The 23,788-nt window shown below is 43.4% G+C and overlaps 1 protein-coding gene across 11 annotated transcripts in view; it reads left to right on the top strand.

The window, feature by feature from the left end:
• TENM2 (teneurin transmembrane protein 2) overlaps positions 1-23,788 on the top strand; it is a 3,238,122-nt gene that overhangs the window by 3,055,745 nt on the left and 158,589 nt on the right. For all 11 annotated transcript variants that reach the window (XM_063604288.1, XM_063604290.1, XM_055112852.2 and 8 more), the window contains 2 exons: positions 9,298-9,493; positions 16,745-16,846. In XM_063604288.1, coding sequence (XP_063460358.1) covers positions 9,298-9,493; positions 16,745-16,846 — 298 coding nt within the window. The remainder of the gene's footprint in view (positions 1-9,297; positions 9,494-16,744; positions 16,847-23,788) is intronic.

Genomic DNA, 23,788 nt, shown 5'->3' on the forward strand with positions numbered 1-23,788 from the left:
ATTTTCTTGGTAGATCTTCCTCCCTCCCTTTATTTTGAGCCTGTGTGTGTCTCTGCATGTGGGATGGGTCTCCTGAATACAGCACACTGATGGGTCTTGACTCTATCCAATTTGCCAGTCTGTGTCTTTTAATTGGAGCATTTAGCCCATTTACATTTAAGTTTAATATTGTTATGTGTGAATTTGATCCTGTCATTATGATGTTAGGTGGTTATTTTGCTCATTAATTGATGTGATTTCTTCCTAGCATCGATGGTGTTTACAATTTGGCATGTTTTTGCAGTGGCTTGTACTGGTTGTTCCTTTCCATGTTTAGTGCTTCCTTCAGGAGCTCTTGTAAGGCAGGCCTGGTGGTGACAAAATCTCTCAGCATTTGCTTGTCTGTAAAGGATTTTATTTCTTCTTCACTTATGAAGCTTAGTCTGGCTGGATATGAAATTCTGGGTTGAAAATTCTTTTCTTTAAGAATGTTGAATATTGGCCCCCACTCTCTTCTGGCTTGTAGAGTTTCTGCTGAGAGATCCACTGTTAGTCTGATGGGCTTCTCTTTGTGGGTAACCAGACCTTTCTCTCTGGCTGCCCTTAATACTTTTTCTTTCATTTCAACTTTGGTGAATCTGACAATTATGTGTCTTGGAGTTGCTCTTCTCGAGGAGTATCTTTGTGGCATTCTCTTTATTTCCTGAATTTGAATGTTGGCCTGCCTTGCTAGGTTGGGAAAGTTCTCCTGGATAATATCCTGTAGAGTGTTTTCCAACTTGGTTCCATTCTGCCTGTCACTTTCAGGCACATCAATCAGACGTAGATTTGGTCTTTTCACATAGTCCCATATTTCTTGGAGGCTTTGTTCATTTCTTTTTACTCTTTTTTCTCTAAACTTCTCTTCTCGCTTAATTTCATTCATTTGATCTTAAATCACTGATACTCTTTTTTCCGCTTGATCGAATCAGCTACTGAAGTTTGTGCATGCGTCACGTAGTTCTCGTGCCATGGTTTCAGCTCCATCAGGTTATTTAAGGTCTTCTCTATGCTGTTTATTCTAGATAGCCATTCGTCTAATCTTTTTTCAAGGTTTTTAGCTACTTTGCGATGGGTTCGAACATCCTCCTTTAGGTCTGAGAAGTTTGTTATTATCGATCATCTGAAGCCTTCTTCTCTCAACCCGTCAAAGTCATTCTCCATCCAGCTTTGTTGCGTTGCTGGCAAGGAGCTGCGTTCCTTTGGAGAAGAAGTGGCACTCTGATTTTTAGAATTCTCAGCTTTTCTGTTCTGGTTTCTCCCCATCTTTGTGGTTTTTGGTCTTTGATGATGGTGACATGCAGATGGGGTTTTGGTGTGGATGTCCTTTCTGTTTGTTAGTTTTCCTTCTTTCTGTTTGTTAGTTTTCCTTCTAACAGTCAGGACCCTCAGCTGCAGGTCTGTTGGAGTTTGCTGGAGGTCCACTCCAGACCCTGTTTGCTTGGGTATCACCAGCGGAGGCTGCAGAACAGCAAATATTGAAGAACAACAAATGTTGCTGCCTGATCCTTCCTCTGGAAGCTTCGTCTCAGATGGGCATCTGGCTGTATGAGGTGTCAGTCGGCCCCTACTGGGGGGTGTCTCCCAGTTAGTCTACTAGGGGGTCAGGGACCCACTTGAGGAGGCAGTCTGTCTGTTCTCAGATCTCAAACTCCATGCTGGGAGAAGCACTACTCTCTTCATAGCTGTCAGACAGGGATGTTTAAGTCTTCAGAAGTTTCTACTGCCTTTTGTTCTGCTATGCCCTGCCCCCGAGGTGGAGTCTACAGAGGCAGGAAGGCCTCCTTGAGATGCAGTGGGCTCCACCCAGTTTGAGCTTCCCGGCCACTTTGTTTACCTGCTCAAGCCTCAGCAATGGTGGATGCCCCTCCCCCAGCCTTGCTGCCACCTTGCTGTTGGATATCAGACTGCTGTGCTAGCAATAACCGAGGATCCGTTGGTGTGGGACCCTCTGAGCCATGTGCAGGATATAATCTCCTGGTGTGCTGTTTGCTAAGACCATTGGAAAAGTGCAGTATTAGGGTGGGAGTGTCCTGATTTTCCAGGTACCATCTGTCACGGCTTCCCTTGGCTAGGAAAGAGAATTCCCTGACCCCTTGCACTTCCCAGATGAGGTGATGCCCCACCCTGCTTTGGCGTACACTCTGTGGGCTGCACCCACTGTCTGACAAGCCCCAGTGAGATGAACCCGGTACCTCAGTTGGAAATGCAGAAATCACTCATCTTCTGCAATGCTCACACTGGGAGCTGTAGACTGGAGCTCTTCCTATTTGGCCATCTTGGAACTCCAGCAACAAGTCTCCCACTCTTAAGTGTTGGAGAAAGTTCATATCCAAAAGGGGGAAGATTAATTCTAAATTAGTAAATCAGTAGCAAGTTTTTTTTTTCAAAGAATCATGAGTTTTTGCTGAGGTTGGAAACAAGAAGAAGTAATAGAGGTTTTTTAAAAAAATAATTTCAGCTTTCTTTTTAGACTCAGAGGTACATGAGCAAGTTTGTTACCTGGGTATGTTGCATGATGCTAAGGTTTGGTCTACAAATGATCCCATCTCTCAGGTAGTGAGCATAGCACCCAATGGTTAACCAACAGTAAAAATCCCAGTAGTTTTTCAACCCTTGCCCCCTCCCTCTCCGCCCTCTCTAATAGTCCCCAGTGTCTGTTGTTCCCTCTTTATTTCCATGCATACCCAATGCTTAGCTCCCACTTATAAGAGAGAACATGTAGTGTTTGGTCTTCTGTTCCTATATTTATTTCCTTAGAATGATGGCTTCCAGCTACATCCATATTGCTGAAAAAAATATGATTTCGTTCTTTATGACTGCATAGTATTCCATGGTGTATATGTACCACATTTTCTTTATCCACTGTTGGTAGGCACCTAGGTTGATCCCATCTTTACTATTGTGAATAGTGCTGCAATGAACATATGAGTGCATGTGTCATTTTGGTAGAAGGATTTGTTTTCTTTTGGATATATATCCAGTAACAGGATTACTGAGTTGAATGGTAGTTCTGTTTTAAGTTACTTGAGAAATTTCCAAACTGTTTTCCACAGTGGCTGAATTAATTCACATTCCCATCAACAGTGTGTAAGTGTTCGCTTTTCTTCACAGCCATGCCAGCATGTTGTTTTTGACTTTTTAATGGTAGACATTTTGACTTGTGTGAGATAGTATCTCATTGTGGTTTTGATTTACATTTTGATAGAGGTATTTCAGTTGGGTAGTCAGGGAAGCCCTTTCTTAGGTCATGATATTTATGCAAAGGCAGGATTAACAAGAAGCAAGCAGCTGCGAGATCAGGAGAAAGAATAGGCCAGGCAGAGGGAAAGGCTGGTGCAAAGGCCCTATGGCTGGGATGAGCTTGGCATCTTCCAGGAACAGAGAGAAGAGCAGTATGGCTGGAAAACATACAGGTGGAGTGGCGTTTAGGGAATTGGGAAGGGGCCAGCTCCCAAAGCCACTTACAGACCAAGTATAGCCAACACCCAGCAAAGCCATCCAGACCTTTCCAGGCACCCTTTTTTCTCTGCCCCAGTGTGATGTCTCCCTGTCCTCAGGCCAGCCTGCTCTGCCCAGGTCTGACCCTAGCACTGCTAAGCTCTTCCTTCCTCCTCCTTATCCGCTCAGTGGCATCATGAGGGGACTTAACAAACCAGGCCAGCCACCAGATATGCTGGCAGCTACAACTAGGTTCTTGGAAAAGATGGATCTGTCCCCCATAATTGTTAAAACTCATGCAAATCCAACTTCAAATCCTTGCTTGGCCACCAACCAAGCTCAATGGCACTGGATCCATTCCTTAACTTCTCTAGAAACCACTGTTCTCTTCTGAGATGAGACTAGGGTTTTGGGGAGGATGAAATGTGATAACACACATCAGCATTTGCTATTATGCCTGGCATGTAGCAAGCGCCCAGGCAAAAATAGGCTCTTATTTTTTATTACTTTTGCTGCTGCTGCAAGAGGACATGTAATGAAAGAATCAAGAATTCCACCCTTGTAAGATAAATTCTCCCCAGCTGCTGATTTCAGGGAACCCTGTTTGTTTCCTCTGTAGCTTCCATCTGCTTGATTCTTGCCTGTGGAGCCTGGCATGATGAGCTGCTACAGTCTGGAAATGCAGATGCTGTTTCCTGTCCAGAAGCTCAGGGACTGGTTCTTATAGTGGCCCGAGCAGTGGTGCCTGCAGCTGGGCCGATTGCATTTAGTTAAGTGACTCAGATACTGTAAGTAGGAACTGAGCAGGGAGTCCTGAAAAAGACAGGCAAGGCCACACTCAGGGAAGCCAGCCCCCACTGGAGCTGTCATTCCTCCCCCTTCCCTGAGCACTCAGCCCCTTTGAAGGAGAGCAAAGAAATTGTGCTGAGCTTTAATGAGGAATCAGCTGGGCGCACTTTGCCACAGGCCTGGCTGGAGGCAGAAAGAAATGAACAGGCCCCCAGGAGTGAGCGACCCACTGCAGCTAAGTCATTCCCACCATCTCTGGATGTGACCAGAGACCCTGTGGTCATGTGGCTTCAAGCAGCTCTAGCTCACACGTGCCACTTCCCTGCAATCCCACCAACTGCTGAGCGTGCCCTGCCATCTGAGGTAGAATCAACATCAGACATCGTCAGGAGGCCAGCAATGCTGCCAGTGCAGAGTGAGGGGAGTGGCAGGCTTCCCCGGGAAATGTCAGCATTTATTGCTTTTCCCATTCGTGTTGACCCTCAGCAAGAAAATGTTCCAAATAGCATGAAGTCATCCCCCCCTTTTTGGGGGGTCCTGGACCCAGTAATAACATCTTCCCGAAGGGCAATGAGTCTGTCTTTAACCTTGCCCTCTCTGGCAGGTGTGTATCAATGTGGTTTCTAGAAGCATCTCTGGGCTGCCCGGTCCCTGCCTGTGGCCACCTTCCCTTCTGGGAAAGTAACAGCCCCCGCTCCACAGTCCAGGCTCTGCTGCTCTCCTCCCGCTCCTCTGGAAACCCACTAAGTTATCTTAATTACCATTCCTCCTCAGTCTCTGCCAAGAAGTGGGGAGATTTATAATTGGATCAGTCAAATATTTGCTATGGTTTATTTCTTTGCCTCTCGAGCTCTCGTAAAAGTTGCATTTTCATGCCACTTTGGGGTATGACTGATGACTCAAAGGCACAGCCTTCACATTGCATGCCAACGTGGGTTATTTTTCAGAGGCCAGGGAAAAGGAGAGAACTGGGCGGAGAGAGGTGGTGTTTACTTTGGGTTATTGTGCTATCATCCTCTGGGTGGCTGCAAGAGACACAAGCGGCTTTGGGAGGCAAACTTCCTCCCGCAGCCAGCCGGTGCACAGACACATCCTTCTATTGGGATTTGGTCATGTGCCTCCTAAACCCCTTCCAGAGCTTCTGCAGACCTAATGGGTAGGACCACTACAGAGTAACCTCTTTAGTCAACGAGGCACAGTTTGGTCTCCCAAAGCATCCCCATGTCCCGAATTGATCACAGTGAGGTCCTAGAACAGAGGAGCCAGATGTCCCCAATACTAAGCCTGAGTTATCAATTCCCAGTGTTGAGGGATGAAAAGGAAACTCTGGCCAGGGCCTGAGCTTTTGGAAAATGCTCTCCTTCTAGTGTCAGCCAGTCTGCCAAGCAAGCTGGCCAGGCTACAGCCTAGGAATCCTAGAGAGCAGAGGCTCCCCTACACCAGATGGCCTCCTTGCAAGCCAGCTTCTCACTGGCCCCCAGTCTCCCTATCCTGGAAGGCAGTCTCCATGGCTGGCTCAGTTTATCCTCCCTGCATTTCTAGCCTCTAGCCCTTGCCCAAGTTATAGCAGCAGTGAATGATGCTGTGTGATGCTGCTTGACATGTGTTAATCTATGCATAGTGACCCTATGTGCACTCTAGAGCACTTTGAGATAGAAAGGAGGAACAAGAGGTATAAACTGGGACACTCCTGGGTAATTGTGATAAACAAACACCCTACACATAATAGAGTGGAATTTGACCAACAGAAGATGCTACCATCTTTTCCTGGGTGATCCTGTCCTGTTGTCCTATAAGAAATTATCTTGACCAGGCACGGTGGCTCACGCCTATAGTTCCAGCACTTCAGGAGGCCAAGGCGAGCGGATCACGAGGTCAGGAGTTCAAGACCAGCCTGGCCAACATAGTGAAATCCCATCTCTGCTAAAGATACAAAAAATTACCCGGGTGTGGTAGCAGGTGCCTGTAATCCCAGCTACTTGGGAGGCTGAGGCTGGAGAATTGCTTGAACCCGAGAGGTGGAGGTTTCAGTGAGCCAAGATCAAGCCATTGCATTCCAGCCTGGGTGACAGGGCGAGACTCCATCTCAAAAAAAAAAAAAAAGAAAGAAAGAAAGAAATGATCTTGAGGACCATTTGGCCTGACCTGGGAAGGAAGAGGGGCAGTAGTTCTGAAGTCCTTACTCTTCACCACCCTACCCTGCAGATGAAACCCCTGTCTTCCTGGAGTTTATGTTCTTAGTAGAAAGACAACACACATAAAAATAAATTATATCATTTTAGGGGGTAATAAGTGCTTTGAAGATAATAAAGCACAATAAAGGGCTACAGGATTGAGACACATCAGACACCATATCATATCAGAGTCAAGATCTTCTCCCAGAGCCCCTGGCTAGCCGATTCTTCCTTAAATGAAAACTGCCCTCTGTGCTTCTGTGCAGGGGGACTCTGAGGAGCCAGCCAAAATAGATGTCTTCTCTTTCCCCTGAAAAATGCCTCTTCTTAGAGTAATTTACTGGGCTGGACGGTGAGCACTGCCACTAGTCCTAAGCCATTTCTGTGTCCCTTGGCTGGTCAGGCAGTTCGGCAAGAGATGACTGATGCCCAAATTAGTAATGAGCAATGGCCCCACACAAGTAATCACCTTCCCCAAACTCTTCCTCATGGGGATGATTACTTGGACCCGAAATGAAGTAGATCCTTCTCACCTCGGCACCAAGGAAGTTACAGCCATTCCTCTGGCTGACAGCAATTTGTAGACATGGGTCTTTGCAGTTGGACATTTTCGAGGTTGCTAAGGAACAAATGCTTTGATTAGAAAGGTCTCCAAAAGCAGCATCAGTTTGTCATATCACTTTAAATCATTTATTTTATCCCACAAAGACAGCTGTGACCAATGGGATATGGGGTAGAGAGAAGCTAAACACTCATTTCTTGAGAAATGGAGAAAATTTCAACTTCTAAGCAGTGGCCGTCACCAGCGCCCCACGTGTGAAACTAGAACCACGCACTGCTCATCCGTGATCATTATGATTTGCAAGTAGGTGACTCATAGTCCCTAGGTACTTAATAAAATGGTTGTTATCTTCCTGGCCCTGCCCTAAGCATTATCTCATGTCATCCTTATAACCTCCCTGAATGTTAGGTGTGATTATTCCCTGGTATGAAAACCAAGAAGAAGGTAAAAGTAGATTTGCCCAACATCAAAGAACAGTAAGTGACAGAGTCAGAATTCAAACCCAGGTTTGTCTGATGGCAAAGCCTTTGTGTTTAAGATTATAGAGTCTTTTGTTTTCAGTGATCACATTTCAGGTGGAAAAACTAGCGATTCTGACGACGGGAAAGGCACATTAGGAGATTCCTGGAGTTTCATTCTGTGAAGTTCGTAAAAGGGGTTATAGTTGATGTCTGTAACCCATAAAAACCTTTTTATGGGAGGGAAAGTGGAGAGATTGCTTAATCCTACAGTGGTGGTTTTCATCGGCTAAAACCTACACTTTGAATGTTCTCTGGAAGTCAGCATGCAAGTGACTTTTCTATGCAGTGATTTTGCAAGAGTTCACAAGATTAGTCCAGTTCTACTGGGGTTTTATCGATTTTCTTGTCAACAAGTAAGAAACACTGGTGTCCTCTTTGCCTTCTCCTTCATCATCTCTGTCCAGCCCATGGTCAAGCCCTGTCACCTCTTCCTTAGATATGTTCCTCCAAAGTTGTCCCCCCCCTTCTCATTCACTGTCCTGATCAAACCCTTTTCACCTCAGCCCTGGGTTTCTGCAATCACTTCCTAATTGGTCCTCCTACTTTCATTTTTTCTCCCTTTAGAATATCTCATATCCTTCCTACAAACTAATTCCTTAAAACATCCCTTTCATCACATCAGTCACTGCTCAAGAGTCTTCAATAGCTCCCACTTGCCTGCTACAGCATTTCACCTATTATTTAGAACAGGCCTCCTTGGGTCCCATTTGACCTCCCCATCCCCTTATCCTGATAGGCTTAGTTGACCACTCTGTCTCTCATTAATCACTTCCATTTCTGAACCTGGTTTCCACTGAAACAAAGTTAAACTTTAATTGCTGGTTTATCCAAGGCTGGGCACTATAAGGGCATGAACATAAACACCAAGCCAATCTATGTCTAAATTTTTGCTTGGCCACTTAGGAGCTGTGTGACTTTGGAAAAGTTGCTTGACTTCTCTGAGCCTCAGCTTTCTTATCTGTAAAATATGGATGTAAATAACACCAAGATAGGTACCAAATCAGGGTTTCTGCAAGAATTGAATAAAATGATAATAACGATCATGACGGCTAACATGTATTTTGTGTTTGCTGGGTGCCAGGCACTGTCTAAATATTATCTGAATCCTCACAACAACCCCATAACATAGACACTCTTATTTTCAGTTTGCCAATGGGAAAACCAAGGCACAGACAGGAGAAGCTAGTAAGCACCTCATTCAGGATTCTCTCAGGCTCCATAGCCCTCATCATAGCCCTTCTGCTGTGCCATTTCTCCTAGTAAATGATCAATAAAATGGTAGCTGGTAACATGGGTTCATAATTCCTTATCTGAAACTCTCAGGAAAGTTTCAATTACATTTTGAAATTCAGAATTTGGAGGATTATGGAAAAGTTATACTTTGCATATCCTCTGTATTACATAATGCAGAGGGGGACTGGAGCAACAGCGTATACCACTCCCCCCACCACACACAGACACACACACACACACACACACACACGATGCACACATACAAACAAAAAGAAAAAAACTTTGGGTTAAAGCTCTTTGGATTTCAGGACAACAGATAAGAGATTGTGGCCTAGAGTAATAAAAGTATTAATAGTAGCAATAATTATAAAGCATAATAAATAATGACTGTTATTATTGTTACACATTTTGCGGCTCTTGTTTTCCTGGATAAGTTCATAGCAAAATGTGCTACAAAAAAGGTCTTTCTCCATTAACAAATGGGTGGGGGGGAAGGTACCAGGTATGGGACCACATCCACACCTTGTCTCATGCATGGTACTCTCTCTCCTTTTCCCAGTATGACTTCATGGAACGTCTGGACGGGAAGGAGAAGTGGAGTGTGGTTGAGTCTCCCAGGGAACGCCGGAGCATACAGACCTTGGTTCAGAATGAAGCCGTGTTTGTGCAGTACCTGGATGTGGGCCTGTGGCATCTGGCCTTCTACAATGATGGAAAAGACAAAGAGATGGTTTCCTTCAATACTGTTGTCCTAGGTAGGTGTGGGGTCTCTGAGATGGTACGCCATGAAGGGAAGATAGAAATGTTCTGGGCTTCTCTGCAGAAGACACATCTTCTAAGGTAGTTTCTACTACAGATGACAACCAACCAGGATCCTTTGTTTAGGCCTTATAGTGTCACCCACCTGAAACTAGCTCTGATTAAATGGAAATGCTGCTTAAACCATGAAAAATTCACCAAGGATGAAATTGAGGTTAAGAGTTTGGGTCAGACTGCCTGGGTTGAGTCCTGACCACACTACCTAAGCAAATCACTTGACTTTGATAAGCCTCAGTTTCCTCATAGTAAAATAGGAACTAACGTGAATGCCCACCTCATAGGGCCATTGTGGGGATTAAATAAAACAAATATATAAATCTCTAAGCATATAGTAGAGAAACTACTGGCGATTCACATCAGCTCAGAATTTTTCTTAAAAATTAAGGGAACCTCAAAATATTAATAAAAAGTGATTTTTAAAAAAACTTTAAATCAGAGAAATTATATAGACATTTAAAAATCATGTTTTTATTCTTGAGTAGGTAAATCTCGAAGTGTTTTAATTAAGTACTTATCATTTTGGCATAGGGTAGCCCTGCTTTCTATTAGCTATCAAGAGAAAAGCGAAGTTTCAACCAAAATGTCCTTATACATGCAATACAAAGCTCTAAAAGGGTCATTCACTTGAGGAAGATTTCATAAAGTTTTTCTACAACAAACCCTAAGTATGTTAACAAGCAAAGAAGCTGCAGATATTTTCATTAAAGTTATGTTATTGGGATTTTTAATCTTCTCCTGACAATAATAATTGATCCTGGGTAGAACCTCTGTGAATCAGGGAAGATTATTAGACCCATTTCACAGAAGAATAAATTGAGATTCAGAAAGCTGAATCTCTCAAAGACCCAGGTTGTGGAAACAATGGAAATGGCATGGGCTTCTGGGTCTTGTCCACTGCCTTTGTACAACACCATGTGTCCCAAAAACTTTTAGTTGTAGATCTCAAGATTCACTGGGGAAGCCCCCACAGGGTGGCTTCTTGAAGAAAGACCTGGTAGCTCCAGCATTAAATCCAAGATTTTCTTCCCCACATCTTAACTGGGCAATTCACTTATCTCTCTGAGCCTCAGTTTCATCAGCTGTGAAAAGATAATGACCACATCCAGGAAGTAGAGGGTGATGTGGGTATCATGACAAATAAAACGTGTGTGGCATATGTTGGTGGTCACTAAGTGACATCCGATTATTTCTTTTTCCTTAGGAATATGTCTAGTATCGCTGTTTTTCTATTGATTACATTTTAAGAACTTTTCTATTGGTCCCATGGATTTTCCTGAGGGGCTCCCTGACTCTTCAAAGAGCTGTGTAATCCAACCTGAAATTCAGGTGGCAATTCTTCATCAGTGGCCACAACTTCAGAAAGGTGTAAAATCATATAGAGTTTTGGTACTGACCATGGGATTCAAGTCAATCCTTATTCCTTCTGCTAAGCAAAGACTGACCCTATCAAGGCTGGCCAAACGGTCCAAAGCAGGAGTTGGCTCCACTGTAGCCCATGGGCCTAATCTGGCCCACTGCCTGTTTTTATGAATAAAGTTTTATTGGAGCAGCCCCATACATCTGTTTACATATTGTCTATGGCAGCTTTCCCACTGTCATGGCAGAGTTGAGTCATTGCAGCAGAGACCATATGGCCCACAAAGCCTAAATCCTTACTCTCTGTCCCTTTACAGACAAAGTTTGCCAACCCCTACTCTAAAGTCATGTCATAAACTTTGTATAATGAAAGTCAGTGGAGAAGCGTTCCACAGAGGGAAAATACCCAGAATTAGGTTAGGTACCAACGGGGAAGAAAAGTAATAGGGTAGAGACTAGCTCACAAAAGGAAAAAACTAGAAACAAATTTGGAACCAGCTTGAGATGTTGAGATTTTTAAAAATCTTTAGTTTAAGAACATGATGAGAAACGACTTCCTTTGTGTCACTCTGTGTTTGAACTCAAGAGGCTTGACACGTACGTGACAGCACACACCCTGCACAGCAGCTGGCTCAGCTGGGGTCTACAAGAATTCAGAGAAGTGGTTCATAACAACAAGAACAGCTATGCATTTATAGAGCATCAACGGTATGCTAGCCCCAGTATTATGCCTTCGTGTCTCTTGCTTCCTCAACCCATGGAGTAGCCACATGAGGTAGCACTATCACAATTCTCTGCATTTTCCAACTGAGGAAGCCAAGACTAAACGAAGTTAGAAAACTTGCCCAAGGTCACACACAGCCAGGAAAAGGTGAAATCAGGATTCATACTTTCCAGAGCCTGTGCTTTTAACCACTGGATTTCTTTGGATTCTAGCCAACTAAATCCTTTTCCCTCTAAACTTAGCACATTTTCTGGGGTTCGGATTATTTCCCAACAACTCCTGTCCTCCTTTTCCTTTATCCACATGGACACAGGCATTGTGGTAGTGAAATTCCCTTCCCCCAGGCCATCACTCACCCTGGCCTGTTGGAGCTGGGAATAGCAATTCTCCCAAGAGGATCTCTCTTGTCTGGACTGTAGCTCAAAGAGAAAGTCAAAGGTAATTGGCCTAATAGTTGGGCAGACATCTTGATGGAGCAATGATAGTAATTGGCCTGAAATGCAGGGAAAAGAACAGTGTTTTATTTGGTTCAGAGGTTCTCCCACACATACCTATCATCAGAACATTCTCCATCAAGAGCAGCCAGGAGTGCTGTAAACCCCCGTGATGTGAAACAGAAGGAAAATGTTAGACAGGTGTCTACCAGCGATCACACTAAATATATCTTTGACTCAGGGAAGTCTTTTGATGTGTTTTGGAGAGAAGCAGCCTGCTTTCAGAAACGAGTTTCTTCTCGAGACAACAGAGCAGCTTTCTGGAAGCACGATGCCAGCCTCCACTTGGATAAAATCCCATTTCCTGGGCTTGATCTCACATCTGGAGGCCACTTCTTCCTCAAGAAAATGTAAACAAAAAGGAAAACTGATAATATCTTAAAAATAATATTTAACTGAGTGCTGGAGAAAGGGGATTGAAATGTGAGTTCCTTTATATTTTAGCTTTGCCACATCATTGTTTTTCCCTCAGAAACTGTGAAAATACTTTAAATATGAGTTGTTGGGAAAGTTAAATGAAAAATACTCTTTATTACAATTTTTGTTTATTTTGGATTCTCCTACCCTCCCACACATGCACACACACAGACACACATACACATAGACATACACATACACACAGGCACACACACACATAAGCACACTTCAACAACTATTTACCAAGGACCTATTGTATACCAAGCATTGAGAATACCTCGATGAACAGTTCAGATCAAGAGCTTGGTGAGAGAAGATAGATTTATATAAGAATTACAGGAGCAAAGAGGAAGTGGTACAAAGCCCAGAATGAGGAAAGTGAGGAAAACACCCAGGAGCTGAGACACAATGATAAATACCTCAAGTGAAGCCCTCCAGCCAAGCAAAGAGACTGTGCAAAGATCTCGGGCCTTTTCCATGGGACTGTGGTGGCAAAGAGCTTCCTGGACCTTTGCTGCTTGATTGCCAAAGATGTAAGTTTTGAGAACAGGGAGCCTTGACCTCAAGAATGTCAATTTCCACCAAACCATCCCCAGACCCAGATGCTCAGTGAGAAGCAATCTCTACCTAGCTGTAGGAATGACTTCAAAAAATGCAAGCTGGAGAATGATGTTCCTCTGTTTAAATGTTTCATTTGTACCCAGAAGTTCCAGAATAGAACCCAAGTCATCCACATGTTCTACAGCAGGGGTCCTCAACCCTAGGGCCGCAGATCAGTATTCACCATAATGTCAAATCAGTGGAAGCCCTCAGCTTGTTTTCCTGCAGCTAGATGATCCCATCTGGGGGTCATGGGGGACAGTAATAGATCATCAGGCATTAGATTCTCATAAGGAGCATGCAACCCAGATCCCTCCATGTGCAGATCACAATGAGGTCTGTGGCCCATTAGGAACTGGGCCGCAGAGCAAGAGATGAGCAGTAGGTGAGCAAGTGAAGCTTTATCTTTATTTACAGTTGCTCTTCATTGCTTGCATTACTGACTGAGCTCCGCCCCCTGTCAGATCAGCAGCAGCATTAGATTATCATAGGAGGGCAAACCCTATTGTGAACTGTGCATGCGAGGGATCTAGGTTGTATGCTCCTTGTGAGAATATAACGCCTGATGATCTGTCACTGTCTCCCATCACCCCTAGATGGGACCATCTAGTTGCAGAAAAACAAGCTCAGGGCTCCCACTGATTTGACATTATGGTGAGTTGTATAGTTATTTCATTATATATTACAATGTAATAATAATAGAAATAAAATGCACAGTAAATGTGTGTGCTTGAATCATTCCAAAACCATCCCCAAGCCCCAGTCTGTAGAATAATTGTCTTCCATGGAACCAGTCCCTGGTGGCAAAAAGGTTGGGGACCGCTGGTCTACATGTCCCTGGATGATCCATCTCTCTGCCTGGATCTCTCCAAACTCAACTAATGTCACGCTCTCCCTTGTTTGCTAACCTGCATCCACATTGGATTCAGTTCCTCTCTTTCCCACCCCAGAGCCTTTGCATAAGCTATTCCTCTGACCTGGAATACCCTTCCCTCAGCTCTTTGCTTGCTGGTTTCAGCTTATCCTTCAGAGTCACCTGCATAGAGTAGAGAGGCCATCCCTGAACATTCTCTTTAAGTAGCTTCCTTTCGTTACTCCATCTCAGTATCTTATTCTGTTCAAAGCACTTATTGTAATTTTTGCTTATTTAATTTGTTTGTTTTTTTAGCTTGTATTCTCTATTATTGTGCAAAGCTTTATGAGGGCTTTGCATATGAGGGGACTATATCTGTCTTTGTCACCATGGTATCTCCAATGCCTTGTTATATAGTGTTTTGCATATAATAAGTGCTCAGTTAGTAGACTGAATCATATGTAAGAATGTGACAGATCTGAGATCTTACCCTAATTGCAAGCTAACATGTTAGCCTGACACAGTTTCATGGATGCCATCAGAAGACATGAGACTCATGGGTCAGAGACAAGGGACTTTATTACTCAGAGCAATGCAATATCCAGAGTGTCAGCACATGTTCTGTTCCCCAAGCCCCAGTTCCCTCAGAGTAACACCTCAGGGCCTCCCTCAGGTCGGGTGATGCCAGTACATATGTCATGGGTTGCACTGCAGGAGAAAAATCCTGAGCTTACTGAACCCGAGTCTCTTAGAATGGGAAGTAAGCTTGCTTATTCTTTGTTCCAGAGGGAGATATTGTCTTTACTATACTGGGTAATAAGTAAACCTGCCCTTTACTCAGGAGAGAGACACTATCGCTGTCTCCCAAGGCTGTTCCCAATACAGACAGCCTTGAAGAGATAGTTCAGAACTAAGGCAGTCAATGCCTGTGCTCTCAAGACATTCAGAAACATGACAGACCCAGGGAGAATGATCTCCCAGCACCGTGTGAAATTGTAGATTTGCTGATCTACAAAAGCACCTAACGCTTTTTGAATGAGTGATGAATTCAAAAAATAAATGAATAAATGAAACAAATAGGTAGCCACCTGGATGCTTCTCAGCCGACATTTACACAGCCAACCTCAAGGAGTTTCAGTCTGAAATGTTAATTGTTGTTACACATTAAGGAAACTGGCTTGATGGGGCCTATGGTCTTTTGTCTGATTTTGAAAAAGCAAATATACTCGTTGAGTTTTCCACAGAGTGCCAGAAACCAACCACAGTGTAGTTCTGGAAGATGAGAGCTGAGAAAGGAAACACTGTAGAAAGAAAACAAAACTGTGTGATTCGAAGTTTCGATCCAGAGTGGGAGTAAATGGGAAATCAGGTTTAAAGGCAACACATCCTTTATCACTCTCAGGTACCTCCATTAGGAACAATTAGACTTCACAGCCTTTCATACCATGTCACCAGGTCAAAGTCCCCAACTCTCCAAGGGTGATATAACATCACATTTTGAGAATAGTGACTTATACTTTCCTTTTCATCTTAGTAATTTGGAACCTGAAAGTCTAAATGTATTTTGTTTTAAGACAAAAATTAGGATTATGGTAATAATTTTTAAAGAATATGACTATTTCTGTGCAGACCCAAATCAACATTAAATAGTTCCAAAATCATTCCTTTGAAGGTATTACTTGAGAGTACACATAGAAAGGTAAATCACAAGATAAGACGGTGATGCAGGTTACAGCCAAATGTGAACTAATTCATTTTCATGAAAAATAACATCCTTAAAAGCTAAGCATAAAAGGACATTTGTATAACCGCAAACCTCCTATTTAAAGAATTCCAAAATCCTGCCTAATTTAAGCAGTCTATGCATTTGGGTTTTTCTTTTATTAGAATTCCTTAAAGCAAGGAATATTTTTACTCTACAAATCTGAGGTTAGGAATAACTACTCCTATTTTGAAGAACCACTGTCTATACCTAAGGCTAAAAACTGATACCCTGCACATCAGACCAAATCTTAACTGAGTGGGATGATGAAGGTTGGGGGGTGGTTGTGGGTACAGTGTTTAAAAACTTGTCAACATTTAAACGTGGGAGCTTTCATAGTTTTTAAATCCAGAATGATAGTTTATTTTTTCTATTGTTTTGTTTTGTTTGTTTTGTTTTTGAAATTGAGTCTCGCTCTGTCACCCAGGCTGGAGTGCAATGGCGCCATCTCAGCTCACTGCAACCTCTGCCTCCTGGGTTCAAGCTATTTTCCTGCCTCAGCCTCCCAAGTAACTGGGATTACAGGCATGCATCACCATGTCCAGCTAATTGTGTGTGTGCGTGTGTGTGTGTCTGTGTGTATTTTTAGTAGTGATGGGTTTTTACCATGTTGGCCAGGCTAGTCTCAGACTCCTGACCTCATGTGATCCACTTGCCTCAGCCTCCCAAAGTGCTGGGATTACAGCTGTGAGCCACTATGATTGATGAGACTGGTAGTTTATTCTTAAAAAGTGAAAGTTACAGCACTACTAGCCCTGCATTCCTGCCTGGGGCCATCACCTGGAGAGCACTGTTCAAGCTGTCCCAGTCCCCACCACTCCCTATTCTCTTCCTTCACTCATTCATATTGCTGACCGATCCCCTATTACAGGCATCTGAGATTACTACCACTGGTCTTTAAAAGTGGCAAGTTACTGACGGTTAAATTACTGCACCAGTAGACAAAGGAAAAGGTAATCACTACATTTATCTCTTTTTCAGATTCAGTGCAGGACTGTCCACGTAACTGCCATGGGAATGGTGAATGTGTGTCCGGGGTGTGTCACTGTTTCCCAGGATTTCTAGGAGCAGACTGTGCTAAAGGTATGTGCCGCCACTTCCCTGCTATGGTTGGAAAACAGACCCTCCCTAGGCTTCTCTGAGTGGGTAACAGAAGGGACATCCAAGTAGCCTTCCCATCAAATCCCCCGAGACATCTTGCAAGCCCATGCATGCCAGAAGGCATAAGCCTTTGTAAAGAGTAGGCTTTGATTTATGACCATTGGCCAACGTACCTATAGGAGCAGGGCAGTTATCCTTGGCACTGAGGTGTGCTGAGAAGAAAGATGTGCTAAAAATGAGATGGTCGGATTTCCTGTAAAAGCAGAAGTGAATTACCATCACTCCTTTCTTATAATCATTAACTTCTATGTAATGGAAGATTAAGCATCTCAGGGTTAGTAAATTTCATTCATTCTGGCCAGCTACACTCTTAATCTAGGAAGCGCTATTTATCTTGGTGGAATCGGTTTTAAATTGTATTATTAATTTATCTACACTGCTGTGCACAGAATAGCTGAAGCCCTGAGATTCTTGGGGGAAAGGTAATATAAGAAAGAAAATGCTTCTCACAAGAACAGAGAATTTAGAGGCTGCACACCTTGCTTGCAAGAGACCTTCAGTGTGACCTTCAAATGGCTCTATCAGAGGCAGGTATAGTGAAGAGCAGAGCGTCTCACACTTACCCACAGGCACACACACAGACACAGACACAGATACACAGACACATAGACACACAAGTGTATATGTCTAAATACAAGTAGGAAATTGAAACAAAACTCACAAAATGATATTTTACTCCATGTTTCTTTTCTATTTCATTTTTTATTTTATTTTATTTTTTTGAGATAGAGTCTCACTGTCGCCCAAACTGGAATGCAGCGGCACGATCTTGGCTCACTGCAATCTCCCTGTCCTGGTTTCAAGCAATTATCCTACCTCAGCCTCCCAAGTAGCTGGAATTACAGGCATGTGCCATCACACCCGGCTAATTTTTGTATTTTTAGTAAAGACAGGGTTTCACTATGTTGGCCAGGCTGGTCTCGAACTCCTGACCTCAAGTCATCCGCCCACCTTATCCTCCCAAAGTGCTAGGGTTACAGGCATGAGCCACTGTGCCCGGCCTCGTTTTTTTTTAATACCAGTTATTACCCATTACACTGATTTTCCACCCACCAATAGGCCATATCACAGTTTGAAAAATAGTGAAGGGGCAGTTGAGTGCACTTGCTGCAGAGTCAGGCAATCCTGAGTTCCAATCCCAGCTCTGCCATTGGGTATCTGACATTAAGTGACTGATTTAACATTTCTGAACTTTGGTTTCCTCATCTGGAAAAGTGGGGAGTTACTTCCTAGGTTTATTGTGAGGATAGTGTAAGATAACACACACAAAGCTCTTAGCAGGGCACAATAAGGCCTCAAAGGGCTTGACTTTCTTATTTAATTATGCATATGATTTTATTTATTTCTATGTTTAACTAATCTTCCCGTTATTTTCATGTGTGCTTTATTAAAAGACCTTCCTGCCTTGACTTTCTGCAAGAGAATCATTAATAAAGCTGCTCTGTAAATACTAAATAGTGCCTCTCCTTTCCCACCCTTGCCGCAATTGCTCTGAAAAATACTATTTCAAATAGTCTCAATATTTCAAAGATGTGAGGGTTCCAGGCTTACGAATGCTGATAAGTGAAGGGGGCTTTCTGTACTTAAAGTTCTGGGTCTGATGGCACGTGCGTGAGACTTAATTCCTAAATGACACCGCTTACAGGCATCTCTTCTGTCACACAGTATGGTGAAAGCTTCGATAAACTTAAAAAGAAGGCAAGGTTTGTAGTTCTCCTTGAAGAGGTCCTTCACATCCCTTGTAAGTTGGATTCCTAGGTATTTTATTCTCTTTGTAGCAATTGTGAATGGGAGTTCACTCATGATTTGGCTCTCTGTTTGTCTATTGTTGGTATATAGGAATGCTTGTGATTTTTGCACATTGATTTTGTATCCTGAGACTTTGCTGAAGTTGCTTATCAGGTTAAGGAGATTTTGGGCTGAGACGATGGGGTTTTCCAAATATACAATCACGTCATCTGCAAACCACAATGAGATACCATCTCATGCCAGTTAGAATGGTGATCATTAAAAAGTCAGGAAACAACAGATGCTGGAGAGGATCTGGAGAAATAGGAATGCCTTTACACTGTTGGTGGGAGTATAAATTAGTTCAACCATTGTGGAAGATAGTGTGGCGATTCCTCAAGGATCTAGAACCAGAAATACCATTTGCCCCAGCAATCCCATTACTGGGTATATACCCAAAGGATTATAAATCATTCTACTATAAAGACATATGCACACGTATGTTTATTGCAGCAGTATTCACAATAGCAAAGACTTGGAACCAACCCAAATGCCCATCAATGATAGACTGGATAAAGTAAATGTGGCACATATACACCACGAAATACTATGCAGCCATAAAAAAGGATGAGTTCATATCCTTTGCAGGGACATGGATGAAGCTGGAAACCATCATTCTCAACAAACTAACACAGGAACAGAAAACCAAACACTGCATGTTCTCACTCATAAGTGAGAGTTGAACAATGAGAACACATGGACACAGGGAGGGGAACATCACACAGTGAGGCCTGTCAGGGGGTTGGGGGCTAGGGGAGAGATAGCATTAGGAGAAATACCTAATGTAGATGATGGGTTGATGGGTGCAGCAAACTATTATGGGTGCAGCAAACCAGATGACAGGTTGATGGGTGCAGCAAACCATATGTATACCTATGTAACAAACCTGCACATTCTGCACATGTATTCCAAAACTTCAAGTATAATTAAAAAAAAAAAAAAAAGACAAGATGCCACCCGACAGCTCTCAGGGCTCTGTGTCAGGCCAGAAGCCACCCGACAGCTCTCTGGGCTGTGCCAGGCTTAGTGCACTCTGTCAATGGCAGGGGGCACATCAGCAAAGTGAACAGTGGAGACTGGACCTCCTCCTAGCGCCTCCCTGAGGCTCTGAGGGTCACTGATGGAGCAAGGAGAACAGAGAACAGCTTTTCCTAGCGGAGGCTTTAAAGGAAGGAAAATCTCAGTGTCATTTGAATGGCTTTCCTTGCGTAATCTAATTTTCCTGGGAGTGAAGACATTAATGAGAAGAAGGACAGAGTCGGCCTTTTATATGTGGCTGCAAATGGGCTGAACCCTCAGCCGCACGGCCTGTGAGCTGTAAATGTATATTAACACTGACACACATCGATGTATTATTAATCCTAAAAACCATGTGTGCTCCGACTGCACATCCAGTGACTGGCCTTTTAAACCTAAGTACCCCGGCCGTTTAAGAACCCTTTGCTCTAAATCCATTTGCAGATGAGCGTCCATTCTACATTATGGATCTGTAATGGGGTGTCCATTTAGCTGCTTAAAAGGACTCTCGGTGTGTGTTTTGCATTCACCACCTGCAGTGTGGCAGGGCGCACACTGCAAGTGTGCATTAGCCATGGTATATAATTGATCCTTGTGAAACAAATATTGAGTGGATGTTAAGAGTAGTTATTCCTCCATACTCAGTCACTGCTCCTGAAATTGGGCTTTGAACTTGTATACTTTAATTTAGCTGTTGCTCACAGTGGACAAAATTGAAGTGTTTAAAGAATAAAATTGCTTTTCCCCGATTTCTCCATTTATTCTGGGTGAAGTTGGTTGAAGAGTGTTAGGAGTAGGATTCTACCTTTTAGCCCTATAGATGTTTTTCCCCTAGTATTTTTTAAATGGCCACAGTTTAAGCTACTTCATTGTTAACAGAGTGAAATTTCCCCTCATTCTAAAGCCTTCTTTCCCAGTCTTTGATCTTTCATGTACCACCTTTATTATTTCTGGCAATTTCATGGGACAGAAGTATTATTAATTACTTAACATATTTCTTCAAGTCAATTCATTATAATTCCATAGTTTTTTTGTTCTTGTGTGTGTGTGTGTGTGTGTGTTTTGTTGTTGTTTTTTTGAGACAGAATTTTGCTTTTGTTGCCCAGGCTGGAGTGTAATGGTGCAATCTCGGCTCACCGCAACCTCCGCCTCCTGGGTTCAAGTGATTCACCTGCCTCAGCCTCCTGAGTAGCTGGGATTACAGGCATGTGCCACCATGAATGGCTAATTTTGTATGTTTAGTAAAGACGGGGTTTCTCCATGTTGGTCAGGCTGGTCTTGAACTCCCGACCTCAGGTGATCCACCCGCCTCAGCCTCCCAAAGTGCTGGGATTACAGGCGTGAGCCACCTCGCCCAGCGATAAATTTATTTTAAAAAGAACAATGTCAAAACCAGAAAATTGAAAAAGGAAAAACTATAGGAAATGTTAGCACCCCCATTAACCCTATCTAGAGAGTAATATTTTCACTTTGATTAGCATCCAAGCCAAGTCAGCTTCTTACACACTTATTTCACATCAAGAATGCCAAAAGTGGACTTGAGCACACATAAGCCTGGCATCTAGAGAGACTCAAGCCTTGAACACCTCAACTCATAACTATTGGCTCCTAAAATAACAAAATTCCTTGACCACACCTGTGGGATGAAATGAGAAACAAGTAAACACAAGCACATAGGTTTAACTGTACCAGGTTCAAGTGCAAAAATCTAATAATTAGCACTGAATTTATTTCTGAAATGTTAAGCCTATACTTCCAGTTTTTTTTAAATAACAATAGCTTTTAAGTACTCAATATGCACCAGATATTGTGCAAAGTACTTAATAGATACTCTTATTTGTCTTCATATCAATGATATGAGGTAAATTCTATTTTTTTAATTATACTTTAAGTTTTAGGGTACATGTGCACAACGTGCAGGTTTGTTACATATGTATACATGTGCCATGTTGGTGTGCTGCACCCATTAACTCATCATTTAACATTAGGTATGTCTCCTAATGCTATCCCTCCCCGCCTCCCCCCACCCCACAACAGGCCCCAGTGTGTGATGTTCCCCTTGCTGTGTCCATGTGTTCTCATTGTTCAATTCCCACCTATGAGCGAGAACATGCGGTGTTTGGTTTTTTGTCCTTGCGATAGTTTGCTGAGAATGACAGTTTCCAGCTTTAACCAATCCTCCCCACTACAATTTTGTAAACATTTTATATTGAAATCATTTGGGACTTGCAGACAAGCTGCACAGATAGAACACAGAGTTTCCATACAGAGCGCACCCAGCTTCCCCTATGTCCACATTTTAAATTTCCGTAACTCAAAGATCAAAACCAAGACATTAACATCCATACAAAGCCATTAGCTAATTTACAGACTTTTCCTAACTTTGCCCTTTCTTTCTCATCCAGGATCCCACATTGCATTTAATTGTCACGTCTCCTTCATCCCTTTACCCTGACCAGTCTGTGACAGTTCCTCGTTATTCCTTGTCTTTTATGACCTTGACCCTTTAGAAGAGCATTAGTCAGGTATTTTGTGGAGTGTCTCTCGATATGGGTTTGTCTGATATTTTCCGGTGATTGGATTGAGGTTATGCATTTTTAGCAAGATGCTATGCCCTCCTCAGTGCATTACATCAGAGATGCACTTCTGATTTTAATCAGAAAAAAAGTAAAATGTGGTTGTATAAGTGAGTATGTGTGTGTGTGAGTGTGTGTGCCTTTGTTCCCCCTCACACATAAGGCAGAGAGGTGGGAAGGCTCGATCCCATTGGTCCTGCACAATTTAGCAGTGGCTATGACAAGTTGTCACTCACAAACAACTTTTGGGCTTAAGAAGCAGCTGACTGTTGGCAGGGAGTAACCCTGAGCCAACAGAATGAGGTAATTGGCTAGCAAGTGCCGAGACAGGTGCACCTGAGTCTCCTGCTCCGCAGAACAGGGCACCCCATCTCCCGGCTGTGGGCCATGATCGGTGTCCTTCTTTCTTTTCTGGTTTGTTTGTTTGTTTGTTTGTTTGTTTTTTGAGACAGAGATTCGCTCTGTCACCCAGGCTGGAGTACAGTGGTGCAATCTCAGCTCACTGCAACCTCCTTCTCCCAGGTTCTAAGCGATTCTACTGCCTCAGCCTCCAGAGTAGCTAGGATTACCAGTGCATACCACCACACCCAGCTAATTTTGGATTTTTCATAGAGACGAGGTTTCACCATGTCAGCCAGGCTGGTCTCAAACTCCTGATCTCAAGTGATCCACCTGCCTCGGCCTCCCAAAGTGCTGGGATTACAGGTGTGAGCCACCAAGCCAGGCCTGTCCTTCTTTCTTGATAAAAACTCTTAAAAGGCCCCAAGCATAAGGTCCTCCCTCATCACAAATTCACATTCACCTTTGTTCCTTCACTGACAGCTGTGCCCGGAATTCCTTGGCTCTGCCAGTTTCTGTGACTGCAGGCAGCCAGCAGACTCAGGCCCTCCTGCCAGGGGGAGAATTTGCCACGTTAGCAAGAGAGACTCCCATCACATCCAAGCGACCGGGTATGTGTCCAAGTGATAGAAATGCGGATTTACTCTCTTGACCTCACACTGCGCCTCCCGTGCCCTCAGATGTGCAGTGCAAATGGCAGCTCCTTGTCTTCTTATAAACCTGCCAGTCTGCATCAGGCATCTGAAGACATCCTTGCAGTGAATGGAGGAATCAGTCAGCATGCGTTTGCAAGAGCGTTTATTCTGCAGCCCTCACAATCTCGGGGGCCCTGAGAGGATCCAATGGCAAAATGAAACTGACCTGCGCATGGAAATAACATGGAATGGATCTAACACATTGTCCTGAGTCAGTCGAGGGGACAGAACTTATTCGTACATTCAGTGAATGTGTGTGATCTGCCCACTGTGAGACAGGTACTGTACTAAGAGCCAGACTAGAGGGAGGAGCGAGGGAACCACAGGCTCTGCCTTCTGAGAGCTTCTGGTCTGACCAGTTTGTATTAAAAGCAAGGGGGTAACATAAATGGGAGTCCAAAATACTGTGATATGGACTTTGAATGCCATAGACATTCCAAAGGAGAAAA

The sequence above is a fragment of the Pan paniscus genome, chromosome 4 (assembly GCF_029289425.2).
Source record: "Pan paniscus chromosome 4, NHGRI_mPanPan1-v2.0_pri, whole genome shotgun sequence".
In the NCBI taxonomy this organism is placed as follows: Eukaryota; Metazoa; Chordata; class Mammalia; order Primates; family Hominidae; genus Pan; species Pan paniscus.